Below are 17,160 nucleotides of genomic sequence, written 5' to 3'. Positions count from 1 at the left end.
TTTTAATTACAAGTAACCCAGCGCAACGCTTCGAAATCACTAATTAACCAGTTAAGTGCGTTCGACGTGTGAAATAAAAAATTAACGACGTGTGAAATCTCGATAAAATGTAATAACAATATTATTTAATTAATTAATTAAATTTTGTAAACTATTTCCTATTTTTGCCATTTTCAATTTTTCTTGTTCGTGTATTTTATTATTTCTTAACAATTTCCAAGCTTTCAGTAAGAATAGCGTATTCAGAAACGAATTGTTACGTCATTGCTTGTTTTGAATTCCTGTGCTGATCTTTTGAAACTAAATTCCACACTTAACTGGTTAAAATAAACTAAAGAATTAACCTTCCTCGGTTAAAAACCGTTCTCGAATCCTTTGACGCGTATCAATAAAATGTATCTACATTTATGTATGTACAGAGAGTGTGGACGAAAATGTGGACAAAGATATCGCAATAACAAACGCGACAACGTCCAATTGGTATAAATACAGAATTGAATGAGATGGACCTCTTCGAGGACGTTGCGCACCCTCGACGCGAGCGAATCTCGCGAGTTTCCTCTTCTTCAAGGGTCAATTTCTCCTGCTGGTCATCATCTGTGCGGGCAATTGGACACGTGGGGGAACAGGTGGCAGTGGATCGATCTGAATCTGTAATTAAAACATACATCGACACGTCGACGTGGAACTCTGGCCACAAAGAGCGCTGCTCGAAGAATATCTTCAGGGGGTGGATTTTTAATTTTGCTCAGAAACGATGCGAAAGGTCCCTAATGTTTGTAAAACTACGTTTTCTTTATGTTTGAACAACTTGTTTTTGTCTCTGAGTAATTTTAATGCAATGACTAAATTGTTTTTATATAGCAGTAAGGGTGAGTTATTTAATGGTAAATTTGTTCAGCAACTATTTGTTATATCGAAAAAATGTTCGAACAAAAGTTGTTCAGCATCAAGTGGACCACGAAATGTAGTAATTAGTTTTTTTTATTATCTACTGTTTCGTCTGTTATTCACGTCACACGATGAGTAGTGGTTTAAGCATGAACTTCTGATATCTTGAAGAGGTAGGTTCTTAATTTTGCTCAAAAACAGTATAAAAAATCGTTAACAATTGTAAAACTACGTTCTCTTTACCTCTGAACAATTTGTTTTCATCTCTGAGTGATTTGAATACACTAATTAAATCCTTTTTATATAGCAGTAAGAGTGAGTCAGTTAACGCTGTTCAACTTAAATTTATTCATTAACCATTTGTTATATCGAAAAAATGTTCGAACAAAAATTGTTCAGCATCAAGTGGACCACGAAATCTGGTAATTAGTTTTTTTTGATTATCCACTGAATTTCGTCTGTCGTTCGTATCACGCAATGAATAACTATTTAAAGGTGAACTTGTGATTCTGAACATCTCTGATCAGCTGATGCCATTTCACGCGATCTCTAATCTAGATCGAGTGCCTCTGTGCGATTCGGAACTTTGATGGCTGGAAATTTCCTGGGAATTGGAATCGTAGAGTCGAGGGTGTGCGATGTAGAATTGGCAGAAATTTGAATATCGTTGACGCTGTCTTCGAAATGAAACTCGCTTTAATTTAGAATATCGTTAGCTGAATTACACGTTCATCAAACGTTACACTATAAATTCAAAATATTACAATTACAATTACTCTACAAATTACATAGAATAATACAAAAACGCGCATTGAAGTCCAATTTTCATCCCCAATTTCCACCAAAAACCACTTCAGAAGACCTCGAATCGATAGATTCCGTGGAAAACGAAAGAAGCCACGCTTTCTTTTTCACCCAAACAACCAACACCTTCACAGAACCAGTTCTTCGTTAATATTCATAGAAAGGGCTTCCTCGCGTGCAAAAAAAAAAAAAATTGGTATCGAGGAGCGTGTGTACAGAGAGGCGTCGAAAAACGTGGGGAGAGGAGCTGGAGAAATGGCAAGAACGGGAAACGAGGGTCGTAAATGGGCCCGCAGGGCAGAGTGGTAATTACAATAAAGTCAATTAACGGCGGCGCGCACGGTGGCATCTTTGTCGTTAGCCTTCCGCTTTCGTGGCCCGCCGTGGAGAACAATTACCAAGGCGATTCCAGCCGAGGAAAATGATGTACGAGGTATGGACACCTCTGCGCGAGAGGCGAACAGGGTGCGTGGAGAATATTTCTCTGATGCATACAGGGTGAATCTTGCGAAACGATTACTGTGAGTCTCGCGAAACGATTGCGAAATAGTTGAGTATAGAAGAAAATGGTTTGGACAAATATCGTTGCATGGTTTTTAGAGTACGATACAGTGATGTACTTTTTTTGACAATGTAAAGTCTGAAATGGATAATTTTTTAGATGGTTAAAGTACTATAAGAAACGATTATTGTGTGTCTCGCGAAATGATTACTTAATAGTTGAGTATAGAAGAAAATGTTTTGGACAAATATTGTTGCATGGTTTTTAGAGTATGATACAGTGATGTACTTTTTTTGACAATGTAAAGTCTGAAATGGATAATTTGTGAGATGTAGAAAATAGTGTAAAGTACTCTTGAGTCATGGTTTGGGAGTCACACTGTATATGCAGCTGGTATACTGCTAATTACTCTTTCTTCTCTTTTTTTTATGAGCCTAAGTTACGGAGTTTGCTTCGTTTTGCTCGATGTGGTACGTGAAGGGCATAAATTATGGGGCTGCGTGAAGGATCGTCACCCATTTTGAGCGCTTCCGTTGGGAGGGTGAAGAAGAATGAAGAGGGTGTGAGCGATGGATGAATTGGGGATGAAGGGAATTTCTTTCGAGTTTGATTCAAGTTGTAATTTCTAGTTATCGAAGTTCCAAGCATCACGATGGCACTTCTCAATTTCTACGTTTCGAAGTTCCAAGCAACTCGATGGCAATTCTCAATTTCTATGTTTCAAAGTTCCAAGCACCTCGATGGCACATCTTAATTTCTACGTTTTAAGGTTCCAAGCACCTCGATGGCACTTCTCAATTTCTACGTTTAAAAATCCCAAGCACCTCGACGGCAATTCTCAATTTCTACATTTCAAAGTTCCAAGCACCGCGATGGCTCTTCTCAATTTCTATATCTAAAGATCCCAAGCACCTCGATGGCACTTCTCAATTTCTACGTTTAAAAATCCCAAGCACCTCAATAGCACTTCTCAATTTCTGCATCTAAAACTGCCATAGAGCATGATGACACCTCTCTCAATTTCTACATTGCAAACTTCCAAACACCTCGATGGCGCTTCTCAATTTCTACATCTACAAATTTCAAGCACCACGACAGCACTTCTCAATTTCTACATCTACAGATTCCAAGCACCAAGACAGCGCTGTCTCTTGGACTTATCACCCCAAAATCTCCCGTTATCGTTCCTGCGAAGCACCAAACAGAAGGATCGCGCCGTCTGGCACCCGAGCGGTAAAAAGGAATTGCAATAAATTACCACGCACCTTTTCGGATCGTCCTTCATATCGAAACCGTCGATCTTCAGGATGTTCCACTCGTCCCTGGGCCCCTTCGAGTAGCTGAACGACACCTGCAACAGACGGAAACAACCAGCCACGAATTAGCGCTCGTGATAAGAAGTGCTGGGCGCTGAAAAAATTGCAAACGCAGACGAGAGAGAAAGGAAAACGCGCGAGGACACAGCCAGTCCATCGACGCCACGTTGGAACGCGATAACACGCTGATTTTCGCCTGCGAAGCCGAAAGTGGCCGCGTTGAAACGCGAGAACGAATGCCTGGTCGTGTTCTGCCCACGAGCGTTGCGAAAATATTTCTTCACCGAGCACTTCGAGCCGCGATACGATTACGATACGATACGGTTACGCGAACGCGATGGAAAATTTCGATCCGCTTCGTTTCGACCCCGTCAGCTTTCGAAGCTCGACGAAATTGCTCGTCAAAGCGCCTGCCACTGAATTTCTTTCCTCGATTCTAAAGAAACACGAATGTTCTCCATTTCTAAGAAATGGAGAGAAATCTTTCTCAATTCCAGCTAAAGTAGAATTTCCATTTCTCGAGATAGTCGAAATCGAATGCAATTTATTAACGCGAGCAAATTTAAATAAATAAAACGAGCCGCGAGTTCATTGAAATTCGACTGAAACTAGACGAAATCGTGCGTTGAAGCATCTTCCACTGAATTTCTTCCCTCGATTCTAAAGAAAAATCCCCTTAATCCCAACCCAAACTAGAATCCCCATTTCTCAATATAACCAAACTCGAGTTCGATTTCTGAACGCGATCGAATTGAAATAAATAAAACAAACGATCCATGAGTTCATTAAAATTCGAACGAAGCTCGATTATCACGATCGATCATCAAGGTACAGGAACTCGCAAAGTAACCATGTAATATCGTATAACGATAGATGGTGCACGAAAAGACGAAGCGATCACCTGCTCGCAGCAAGTCGATTCTCCAGTGAGACGGTGTTGAATAATTTCTGGACAACGGAGAACCGCGAGCGATGGCTGAATCAATGGTCATTGTTCGCTCGTGGAAAGGTAGCCACAGTGATTCATCGCATGGATTATTCTATTACCCGTGATTAGACTTCACACTGCGACCCGTACGATCTTAATTCTTCCCACCCGCGTCCTCCTGGCCGTCTGGTTTAAGGTTAAGCTCTTTTTAATCCCCCGCCTCGTACCGGATCAATTAATCACCGTCGACTGAGATTGAACGCGTACGTGGTACGTACGATTTATGTGGACTGTGGACGAGGATCGCGACTTTGTCGTTGGTATCCAGGAATTTTTTGAAGGTATTCGTGTAGCTTGACTTGTGGAGGGTCGATGGAGTTGCGTTGATTTTTGGTTTAGACAGCGATGCGTGAATCAGTTGGCTATGGAAATTTTAGAATTTTAGGATCAATGGAATCGAGAAATGATTGAGATGCGATTGATTAAGTCAGAATCGCAAGCATTGCAATCGAGAAATTTTTTAAATGTAAAATCGCAAACCATGGAACCGCATGCGCTTCGAGTTGTTGGGAATTGTAGAATTTCAGGATCAATGGAATTAAGGAATTATTAAAATTGCAAGCCACATGCGTTTCGAGTTGTAAATTTCCAGCTGTACACATTTGGAATTGCGTTATTTTTTATTTCAGAGAGTAACATGCGAATTAGTCGGCTGTGGAAATCGTAGAATTTCAAGATTGCAATAGAGGAAATTAAATTATTAAAATTGCAAGTTATTGAACTGCATGCGTTTCGAGTTGCAAATTTGGATCAGTACACATTTGAAATTGCATTCAGTGGAATTTTTCGTATTTAGAATTGTGAATAGAGGAACATAGAATTGTCGATTGCTATCAAACCACTGAATTGGAAATTTAAAAATTGCCTAAACTTGCAATTACGAATAACAAAAGCACGCGCGTCAAAATATAATTTCTTGGGATAATCAAACATTTTATGGTATCAGAGGGCGTCAAAATAAAAATTTACAAAACGCTGGAATCACCATTAGTTACAAAATTGCATTAAGCAACCCTGCATACGAATTAAAAAAAAAAACCAATAAATTACCTGCTCGCCAAAAGTGTCCTTGTTAAGAAACTTCATCGGCTCCAGATGAGAATGAAACTGCTCGACGACGGTCAGCTGCTTCTTCAACAGGTACTCGATAATGTATCCCATGGTGACATCGTCTGGCAGCCTGATTCTGTCGCCAACGGTGATGAACTTCCCGCCTCTGCGAAACGAACGCGTACAATCGTTAGTGGCTCGTTTCAATTACCCAACAGCCGCGACCACCGCCTTTGCAAATTGCCCGTTTCAATGCAACCTCGACAGTGAATGAAATAATCGCAAAGTCTACAAATCAATCCTTCTTACTCTCGTCTACGAGCAAAACTTCGAGTTACGCGCGCATGTAAAAGGGTCGTCGACCCTGGCGTTCGCCAAGCTCCTCTAAAAAGCTCCACGATCTTTTCTGGGTTCGCCATTACGCGATACGCTTCTGAAAAAATTCAGAATCCACTCGAATGTTGACCATCGCGTGAATTATTACAAAGATGTTCCACAAGCGATACCTTTTCGTCCTTTTACCATGGAATATACTGCGTGAACCGCGACCACCGCCTTTGCAAATTGCCCATTTTAATGCAAAATCGACAGTGAATAAAATAATCGCAAAGTCTACAAATCAATCCTTCTTTCTGGCGTTCGCCAAGCTCTACTAAACAGTTCCACGATCTTCTCTTGGTTCGCCATTACGCGATACGCTTCTGAAAAAATTCAGAATCCACTCGAACGTTGACCATCGCGTGAATTATTACGAAGATGTTCCACAAACGATACCTTTTCGTCCTTTTGCCACGAAGTATACTGCGTGAACCGCGACTACCGCCTTTGCAAATTGCCCATTTTAATGCGAAATCGACAGTGAATAAAATAATCGCAAAGTCTACAAATCAATCCTTCTTTCTGGCGTTCGCCAAGCTCTACTAAAAAGCTCCACGATCTTTTCTGGGTTCGCCATTACGCGATACGCTTCTGAAAAAATTCAGAATCCACTCGAACGTTGACCATCGCGTGAATTATTACGAAGATGTTCCACAAACGATACCTTTTCGTCCTTTTGGCACGGATTATACTGCGTGAACCGCGCCCACGTCGTTCTAGGGTAATCTGTTGTTTATTACTAGCGTCTAGGGTGGTCTAAGAAGAAAGAGGAACGTGGATACCTGAGAGACGATAAATCCTCGACTTCTATGAGAGCGCACGCGTTCATGTGTGAACGAGTATCCAGGAAATCTGCGAGCGTTACAAATCTTGTGCTTGATATTTATTTAGATATACGGTTTTGTGTTTACCTTTTTTGCATCGAGGAGAGAGATTGCTGTATTTCTGTTTAACTGAGAGACGATGGAGAACACTCTGTCGTGTGTTTGGGATTGTCGACTAATTCCAACGAGTTCAGGGACGCGTGCAACCCCCTCTGGTGACTGGTGCGACAAGTAAATTGAGCCTCGAGATACGGCGAAAGTCACGCGAACTTTTGGCGCGCCATCAGAGACACGCACGCGCAATTAAGATCGACCGGAAGTTGCCACCCTTTCTGTGCTTTCCACGCTGTTATTTCTTTTTTACATCGAATCTGTGGATCGTCGTTCGAAAGTATGGGAACGCAAGCTTGCTTAATTGTAATAATTAATATAACAAGTATTTCTATGGAAATGTTGATTCATTTGGTTTAATTGAAATTTGTACAGCGATGAAAGGATGATGAGAGAGAAACAAAGTAGTGTTGCGATTTAAAAGCGTGCACGAATATTGTGTTACACGTTCGCTGGGACGCAACAATTTTGTTGGCTCAAAACAAACTCCATTTCCATACGAATGAATCGCGAACAGCCCATTGCGGTTATCCTAAATATATTACCAACCAAAGAGACACGCATAAACAGTTTTATCGCTCCAGCAACCGGTTCCAAATCGATCGCAAAAAGTACCACCTGGCTGGCTGTACTCGACCAACCCTCTCGACAGTGAACAGTTCCTCGAAACGTTCGCCTTCAAGCTTTTTTTTTCAATAAAACGGAACAACTGACTTCTTAAATAATATTACTAATATAAAATAATAATAACAATAAATAAAAACGAAGTATTTGAAGAAAAAACGTAATCAAGTTTCTTTTGAAGATTTGGTTTCTGTAAAAAAAACGTGAAAACAAGTTGCTTATTTCTATGAACCAAAAAATACCTATATACATGTTTCTACTTTAAAGGTCCTGAAAAACCATCCGTTGAGAAGAAAAAAAAAACAGCAGTAGAGGACACGTTTGTGTCCAGGTTTTTTTTTCAATTAAACAGAACAACTGACTTCTCAAATATATATAAAAAAATAATAACAACGAACAAAAGTAAAGTATCTGAAGAAAAACTAATCAAATTTGTGAAACCAAGTCGCCTTCTATGAACCCAAAAACACCTACATACACATCTCTACCTCGAAAGTCCCAAAAAACCATCTATACAAAATGAAAAAAAAGAATAAAACAGTAGTGGAGGACACATTTGGGTCCAGGTTTTTTTCAATAAAACAGAACTAACTGCTCAAATATATATATAAAAATAATAACAATAACAACGAACAAAAGTAAAGTGTTTAAAGAAAAAATTACCAAATTTGTGAAATCAAGTCGCCTTCTATGAACCCAAAAACACCTACATACACATCTCTACCTCGAAAGTCCCAAAAAACCACCCATGCAAAAGAAAAAAAAAATAAAACAGTAGTAGAGGACACATTTGGGTCCAGGTATTTTTCAATAAAACAGAACTAACTTCTCAAATATTATTAAAAAAAATATAACAATAACAACGAACAAAAGTAAAGTGTTTAAAGAAGAACTAATCAAATTTGTGAAACCAAGTCGCCGTCTATGAACCAAAAAAGCACCTACATACACATCTCTACCTCGAAAGTCCCCAAAAACGATCCTCGCAAAATAAAAAAAGGAAGAAAACAGTAGTGGAGGACGCGTTGGGCCAGGAGACGTAAGTATTAGAATCAGATAAGGAGAAAGTAACGAAGGCCCGGTTTAATTGTCGGGTCGCGAGGGGGACGGGTCTGGTGTTTAATTTACCGGCATTCCAGGCATGCAGATTAGCCGTGGCGAGGCGTGTGCACCTGCTGGAGTGGCCCTCTGCTTCGGAGCTGTCGACGTGCCACCCGTTCCGTCGTCCTGGAACTGGTTACTCGCATTAAACCGAGCCGCCGCGCATTTATTAACCGACCGTGCTGGTCCCCAGCGATACGTCATTGGCCCGTTAACGAATTTCCACCGATTACGCGATAATTCGAGCGATTAATCGAGCGTTGGAGCCGCTTTGGGCCGTGGTTCCCTCGCCGTTTCTCCAGGACGCGTGGCGAATCGTCGACCGCTTGGGCCACGCGAGCCTAACGCGTCGCGACACGCCTCGACGAGCTTGAAATTATTTTCCACGCCTTGTTCCACCAGCGAAGAGTTAATCCAAGGAAGCAGGTTTTTTTTTGTTCAAGGAAACCGTTGGAGAGATTGAAAATCGATGGGGCGGTTGGGTTGATTGGTGAGAGTCGTTGGATAAGTTGATGAATTGCGAAGATTGCTTTGGTTGAGTATGCAAGCCTTAAAATTCTTAATTTGCAACCCCATTTGTGTATTTATTGTTACATAGCTGTTTACATTACTAAGGACTGATTAAATGGAGGTCTAAGATACCAGAACTGCTATGGAAATCCCTCGAACCATAGATTGCCAACGATCCCAAGCATGTAAGCCTTAAAATTAATTTACAACCTCATCTGTGTATATATTATTATCTAGCTGTGATTATATTACTAAAGACTGATGAAATGGAGGTCTAGGATACCAGAACTGCTATAGAAATCCTTTGAACCATCGATCGTCGACAATTCCAAGCATGTAAGCCTTGAAACTTACTTGCAACCCCATCAGTGTTTCTATTATTACAGCTATTATTATATTACTAAAGAGTACTAAAATGGAGTTCTCAGACACCAAAATTTCTTTAGAAATCCCTCGATCCACCGATCGCCAATAATTCCAAGCATTCAACCCTTAAAATAAAATTCACTTGCAACCCCATCTGTGTATCCATTATTGTCTAGCTATTATTACATTACTAAAAATTAATAAAATTAAGTTTTCAGAGATCAGAGCTCCTCTAGAAATCCCTCGAACCATCGATCACCAAGAATTCCAAGCATCCAACCCTTAAAATTAGCTTTCAACCCCATCTGTGTTTCTATTATTCCATAGCTATTATTATTACATTACTAAAAGTTGATGAAATGAAGTTTTCAGAGACAAGAGCTCCTCTAGAAATCCCTCGAACCATAGATCACCAAGAATTCCAAGCATCCAACCCTTAGAATTAGCTTTCAACCCCATCTGTGTTTCTATTATTCCATAGCTATTATTATTACATTACTAAAAGTTGATGAAATGAAGTTTTCAGAGACAAGAGCTCCTCTAGAAATCCCTCGAACCATCGATCGCCAAGAATTCCAAGCATCCAACCCTTAATACTCGCCAATGGCGCGCGAAGTTCCGTTTAACCAACGCAGAGGGATCGCGATCCCACTCGTCGAAGCGTAAAACGGGAGCGAGGGATATTTCGGTGGACATTGATCGAGCTGGTAGGGTGAGAGGAGTTCGCGAGCCACGGCGGACATAAATCGTGCCAATTAGAGCGGGCAACCAGGGCTCTGCTGCTCGTATATAGCGCGGCGGCACCTCTTCCGCGAGAGAACACGGACGGACAAATGTCTCAAAGAACCAGCCGCCGCCACCCCGTCGCGGACTATCGTAGATTTGTCCGGACAGCTCCGCGGAAAAGGCGGATAAATCGGTTGGTGAAGTAGAACAGTCGATTTGGAGACGCCAGTGGCGAGAATTTTCATGGAAAACTGTGTGGACGTGGTTTGAATGACCCTTTGGACTTGAAAATGAATTAAAAAGGAACGAAACTTGGTTGAACAGTAGTCGATTGGATTAATATAGCTCGATCTACCCCTTAATTGAATCTGAATGACCCTTTGGATTTGCAAATGAATTAAAAAGATGGTTGAACAGTCGATTAGATTAATATAATTCGAACTACCCCTTAATTGAATCTGTGTGGCAACAATCTGAATGATCCTTTGGACTTGAAAATGAATTAAAAGGAAAGGATACTTAGTTAAAAAGTTGATTAGATTAATATAACTCGAACTACCCCTTAATTGAATGGAAATCTTTGTAACCACAATCTGAATGATCCTTTGGACTTGAAAATAAATTAAAAAGAAATGACACTTGGTTGAAGAGTCGATTAGATTAATATAACAACTTGAGCTACCCCTTAATTGAATGGAAATCTTTGTAACCACAATCTGAATGATCCTTTGGACTTAAAAATAAATTAAAAAGAAAGGATACTTAGTTAAAAAGTTGATTAGATTAATATAACTCGAATTACCCCTTAATTGAATGGAAAACTTTGTGGCCACAATCTGAATGATCCTTTGGACTTGAAAATGAATTAAAAAGAAATGAAACTTGGTTGGACAGTAATCGACTGGATTAATATAACTCGAACTACCCCTTAATTGAATGAAAATCTGTGTGGCCACAATCTGAATGATCCTGTGGACTTAAAAATGAATTAAAAAGAAATGAAACTTGGTTGGACAGTAATCGACTGGATTAATATAACTCGAACTACCCCTTAATTGAATGAAAATCTGTGTGGCCACAATCTGAATGATCCTGTGGACTTAAAAATGAATTAAAAAGGAAGGATACTTAGTCGAAGAGTGGATTAGATTAATATAACTGAAACTACCCCTTAAGTTAATGGAAATCTGTGTAACCACAATCTGAATGATCCTTTGGACTTGAAAATGAATTAAAAAGGAAGGATACTTCGTTAAACAGTCGATCAGATTAATAAAACTCGAACTACCTCGACTTAATTGAATAAGAATAATAATATCGCATTTCCTGGATGAAATAAATCGCGGAGAATCGATTAGAGATGGAGTCATAAATACAGAGACGCGAATGGAGGCTCGTTAGGCTAGGTCGCGGCGGAATCCGCATTTGCGATGCAACTGGGCCGCGAGTGAAACAGGAAGACGGCGCAGGTGCGCTTGGATGTTAGATAAAACAACGGGTTACACCAGGTTGCGTCTTTCAGAGATCTTCGATTACCCCATTCGGCAGCCTAACTTGTTCCAGCAGTTGTCTAAACCGTCTCTATCTTCGCCTTTTCCTGCGTATTGGATCGTAGAAACGATTAAATGGAAGCTTCTGTACGAATCGCGATTCGAGTGCGACAAATCGAATTTCCGATCGTTTCTACGTGCCATGGTTATTAAATGGTGGATCTATAAATCGATGCGTGAATGGTGTGTACTGATCTTTTACGGATATAATGGATTTCTTTAATTAAGATTAAAATGAGGGTTGATTATGTGTGTAAATAGAAAAGATATTTTTGTACGTGTTGTTGTAAAAATTGTAAACCAAAGCTACATCCTCAAGGATCTTCTCAATAATGAGGAAATTTTGTTGAAGAATCGGGGGTTGTTCGAGAAAGACGACCTCTCACCATGCAAGCAGAGCTCAAGACAAATTAAACCAAATCTTGAGCCCTAAGAATTCTTCTCAAAAATAAGAAAATACTGGCAAAAGTTCGAAGCTTCTTCGCGAACGAAGCCCAAGCAAATTAAACCAAACCTTCACCCCTAAGAATCTTCTCAAAAATAATAATTCTTCTCAAAAATAAGAAAATACTGCCAAAAGTTCGAAGCTTCTTCGCAAACGGAGCCCAAGACAAATTAAATCGCACTTTCATCCCTAAAAATTTTCTCAACAATAACAAGATTCTGCCAAAAAAATCCAAACTTCTCCGACAAAGAAGATCTCTCAGCACTCGAACGAGTCCCAAGACAAATTTCTCACGCCCCAACCCCCATATTCCCCACCCTCGAATAAGAATCACCGAAAATCAGTCGCGGTCCCAATTAGCCAACGATCGCGGTGCCGCGTAGGCAAAGGTGGCCGCGTCTAATTAACGTTTTCCAGGATGTCGATCGTCCTTTGCGGGGTGAAAAGGAGCCGCGGTTGAAACGAGAGCGCACCACGAGACAGAGAGGAGGACTCATTAGCGAATACCATCGACGGATTCGAGAATCCACTGGTACCGCTGTCCTCTCCTCCCTCCTCTGTGTCCCTGCTTCTTTTTAATTGGCCAGATTAGCCCCGAAATCGCGTACCCTTTCCTCACGACCTTCTCTCTCTCTCTCTCTCTCTCTCTCTCTCTCTCTCACTCTCTCTACATCTATTTCTTTTCTGGTACGTACAGAGTATACAGGGTGTGTCCTGTGACGGGTCGACCAGCAGGTGCTCGACGAAAGTTTGCAAATAAATTTGTTTTAGATGAAACGATTTATGAGACTCCATTGTGTATACATTGTGGAGTAACGAGAGAATTTTTTGATTGTTATTAGGAAGGAATTATATGAAGAATTGAGATTGTCTTCAGTTTGCCACTACTTTAAGTTCCATTTATTTCTACCATTAAATTCTTTTGATAATTGTAATTAGCTGACGATCTTAACGATCTCAGAATCTTCTTGTGGAGTAACGAGAGAAATTTTTGATTGTTATTAAAAAAAAATCATAAGAAGAACTTAGCCTGCTTTTAGTTTGGTACCACTTTAAGTCCCATTTATTTCTACCACTAAATTGCTTTAGTAAATTCTAATTAGTTGGCAATTTTAACGATCTCAGAATCTTCCTCATCAGCCTTCGAATATACAATAGAAATAATTACATTTTTCATCGATCAAATTTAAATGCCTCTATCTCAAAGTAATATATCAAAATCCATACATGTTACTTGACTCATCAATAATTTCTCCAAAAAATAACAAGAAAACTCAGACCAAGGACACACCCTGTATACGTATGTACATAACCGCGAATCGTTCTCTGTCCTTATCTCCCAGCTGGTTTCCAAATCGACCAGGCGTCGTCCTCGTTCCGATCCAGAAAACCCCGCGTCTCGCCGTTGTCCTGTCGGACGGCCGAGTGGTGTCCTTTCGGCACCGCCGACACGGAATATCGTCCTCGTTAAAATACCAGCGTAGCCGAAATCGAAATTTCGGGGTTACACGAGCAGGGGTCCCGGGAACGGAATCGAAGACGCTTTCCGTCTTCGTCCGGTGCTAAATAACCGGGGACAGATCTCGCTGATACCGAGCAGCCGCCTCTGGCTCTTCTTTTCTCTTATTTTTTCTCTCTCTCTCTCTCTCTCTCTCTCTCTTGTTTCGTTCGTTGGTCATCTTTTCGACCGTTTTTCGCTCTGTTCCTGGAGACGGGACCAGGGGGTGAGCATTCTTAGCGATCCTCGCCGCGAGGAGGAGGAATTTCGCCCGCGCGTTCTTCGTCGAATTTGGTAATTGGCTCTCTGAGGGAGACTGGGGTGGTTCTTCGACGGGGTTTTCGAGTTTCGCGTTAATTGATCGTTGGTAACGAGGGATATTCCTTCTTTTTTCTTGGTTTATATTGTTTTAGAGGATCGACAGGGTTAATAATCGAAAAAAGAACGAACCCTCTTCAAGGACATCGAGGGGTTTTCGAATTTTGCGTTAATTGATCGTTGGTAACGAGGGATACTCGTTCTTTTTTTCGTGGTTTATATTGTTTTAGAGAATTTTGGAGTTGATAGTCGAGAAAAAGAATGAATCCTTTTCAAGGATATCCAAAGGGGTGGTTCTTCGAGGGGTTTTCGAGTTTCGCGTTAATTGATCGTTGGTAACGAGGGATATTCCTTCTTTTTTTGGTGGTTTATATTGTTTTAGAGGATCGACGGGGTTAATAATCGAAAAAAGAACGAACCCTCTTCAAGGACATCGAGGGGTTTTCGAATTTTGCGTTAATTGATCGTTGGTAACGAGGGATACTCGTTCTTTTTTTCGTGGTTTATATTGTTTTAGAGAATTGTGGGGTTAATAGTCGAGAAAAAGAACGAATCTTCTTTAAAGATATCGAGGGGGTGGTTCTTCGAAGGGTTTTCGAGTTTTGCGTTAATTGATCGTTGGTAACGAGGGATATTCGTTCTCTTTTCTCATGGTTTGTATTGTTTTAGAGGATCTTGGGGGTTAATAGTCGAATAAACGAACCCTCTTGAAGGATATCGAGAGGGTGGTTTTGGTAGACGAAGAACTCTGTTAAAGCTTTGCTTTTACATAGAAGAAACACTCTTCATCCTCTTCTTCCATTTATCTTCCAAATGAATCTCTCTAATTCGCTATTTCTAATTAAATAACCAAAAATACTCAATTCTCTCCATTAAAAATCGCAGCAAAAATTTCGAGAGAAAGAACGAATCCTCTTCAAGAGAATCGAGAGGGTGGTTTTGACTGATTAATGAACTCTATCAAAGCTTTCCCATAGAAAAAACACTCTTCATTTATTTCTCAAATGAATCTCTCTAATTCCCTACTTCCAATTAAATAACAAAAAATACTCCATTCTCTCAATTAAAAATCGTAGCACAAATTTCACAGTCGTTGCTCTACCGATTTTCTATTTCATTAACGAATCGAAACGATCGAAAGACGACGCTTGTCGATAAGCTGGGGATAATTGAAGATTCGAGTGGGAAATGGCGGCGGAGGCGAAAGGAAACACGGAAAGAAGGCGCCACACGAGGGAGACGCGAGGCTTGTCTCGAGATCGATTATCGATCCCGCGATCGCACGACCGGATGAAACTATCGGCCGCGTCGCGCACGTACGGCCACTTCATTCGTCGAGCAGGATCGTTTCTGATCGCTGGTCGATAGAAGAAACGCGGGCCCCGTGGCGATCGCTCGATCCACGAGGACGCGATGGATCGTTATCGATCGCGCCACGGACGCACCGACGCTGTTCAAGATCGATCCGATTGAGACGTGCCGCTTCGTTTAATACATGCCTCGAAACTATCCTCGAATCGTTACTTTCTCTCTCTCTTTATCTCTCTCTCTCTCTTTCTGTTCTCGTGCTTCAATTTTTTATTATTTTTTTAGAGGGGTTTATTGATGAAATTATGGACGAATCAGTGGATTTTATTGTATTTGAAGCGAATTTGATACCAAAGTTTAATTATTCTTTGATAAACCTTGCGAATATCGCTTGCTTTTTATTCTTCTTCTTTCAGAGGGATTTATTATGGAAATTAAGGACGAATCGGTGGACTTCATTGTATTTGAAGCGAATTTGATACCAAAGTTTAATTATTCTTTGATAAACCTTGCGAATATCGCTTGCTTTTTATTCTTCTTCTTTCAGAGGGATTTATTATGGAAATTAAGGACGAATCGGTGGACTTCATTGTATTTGAAGCGAATTTGATACCAAAGTTTAATTATTCTTTGATAAACCTTGCGAATATCGCTTGCTTTTTATTCTTCTTCTTTCAGAGGGATTTATTAATGAAATTAAGGACGAATCGATGGATTTCATTGAATGTACCAAGGATTAATTATTCTTTGATAAACGTTGCGAATATCGTTTGAAAAATTTTCTCACGCTTCAATTTTTGATTCTTCTTCTAGAAGGATTTATTAATGCAATTAAGGACGAATCGGTGGATTTCATTGAATGTATCAAGGATTAATTATTCTTTGATAAACGTTGCGAATATCGCTTGGAAAATTTTCTCGTACTTCAATTTTTTATTCTTCTTCTACTCAAATTCACCCCCTGTTCTCTCACAATCTTAATTACCAAAATCAAATCTACCTTGAATTTAATATTCAACTTATAATATATATTTGGTAATATCACTAAGCAATGATATTATTAATATTTATATTCATATTTAATATTCAACTATTTCATAATTAATATTTAATATTCAAGCTATAATACACATCTAAAAAAAATAAAAAATCTGCCAATGGCAATATCTCTAAGCAACAAATTCAGATAAATACACGATTCGACTAGAACGAAATTTGCAAAAAGAAATGAAACTGACCCACAATAAAGAATTAATTTCGAGTTCGAAAGGCAGGACGACAGGATAGCCAGAGAGGGGGTTAAAGTCGACGAATAATATTATTAATATTAATATTTATATTTATATTTATGTTTATATTTATATTTATATTTAATATTCAAGCTATAATACATATTTAAAAAAAATAAAAGATCCGCCAATGGCAATATCTCTAAGCAACAAATTCAGATAGACACACGATTCGACTAGAACGAAATTTGCAAAAAGAAATGAAACTGACTCGCAACGAAGAATGAATTTCGAGTTCGAAAGGCAGGAATCGACGAGAGGAATGGCGGCAGGATAGCCAGAGAGGGAGTTAAAGTCGACGAATAATATTACTAATATTACTAATATTTATATTTATATTTATATTTATATTTATATTTATATTTATATTTATATTTATATTTATATTTATATTTATATTTATATTTATATTTATATTTATATTTATATTTATATTTATATTTATATTTATATTTATATTTATATTTATATTTATATTTATATTTATATTTATATTTATATTTATATTTATATTTATATTTAATATTCAAGCTATAATACACATTTAAAAAAAATAAAAGA

General features: G+C 39.3%; 2 protein-coding genes across 2 annotated transcripts in view; both read right to left on the bottom strand.

Moving 5' to 3' along the window:
• LOC143426990 (uncharacterized) overlaps positions 1 to 17,160 on the bottom strand; it is a 316,082-nt gene that overhangs the window by 252,745 nt on the left and 46,177 nt on the right. The window lies entirely within an intron of this gene.
• Fng (Fringe glycosyltransferase) overlaps positions 546 to 17,160 on the bottom strand; it is a 77,130-nt gene continuing 60,515 nt past the window's right edge. Inside the window, exons 7-9 of the mRNA XM_076900781.1 lie at positions 5,552 to 5,717; positions 3,463 to 3,548; positions 546 to 651 (exon numbers count right to left, since the gene is read on the bottom strand). Coding sequence (XP_076756896.1) covers positions 594 to 651; positions 3,463 to 3,548; positions 5,552 to 5,717 — 310 coding nt within the window. The 3' untranslated portion in view covers positions 546 to 593. The remainder of the gene's footprint in view (positions 652 to 3,462; positions 3,549 to 5,551; positions 5,718 to 17,160) is intronic.

The sequence above is a fragment of the Xylocopa sonorina genome, chromosome 9, assembly GCF_050948175.1.
Source record: "Xylocopa sonorina isolate GNS202 chromosome 9, iyXylSono1_principal, whole genome shotgun sequence".
In the NCBI taxonomy this organism is placed as follows: Eukaryota; Metazoa; Arthropoda; class Insecta; order Hymenoptera; family Apidae; genus Xylocopa; species Xylocopa sonorina.
Note: the sequence above shows the minus strand (reverse complement) of the source record. Positions and strands in the feature narration are given on the sequence as shown.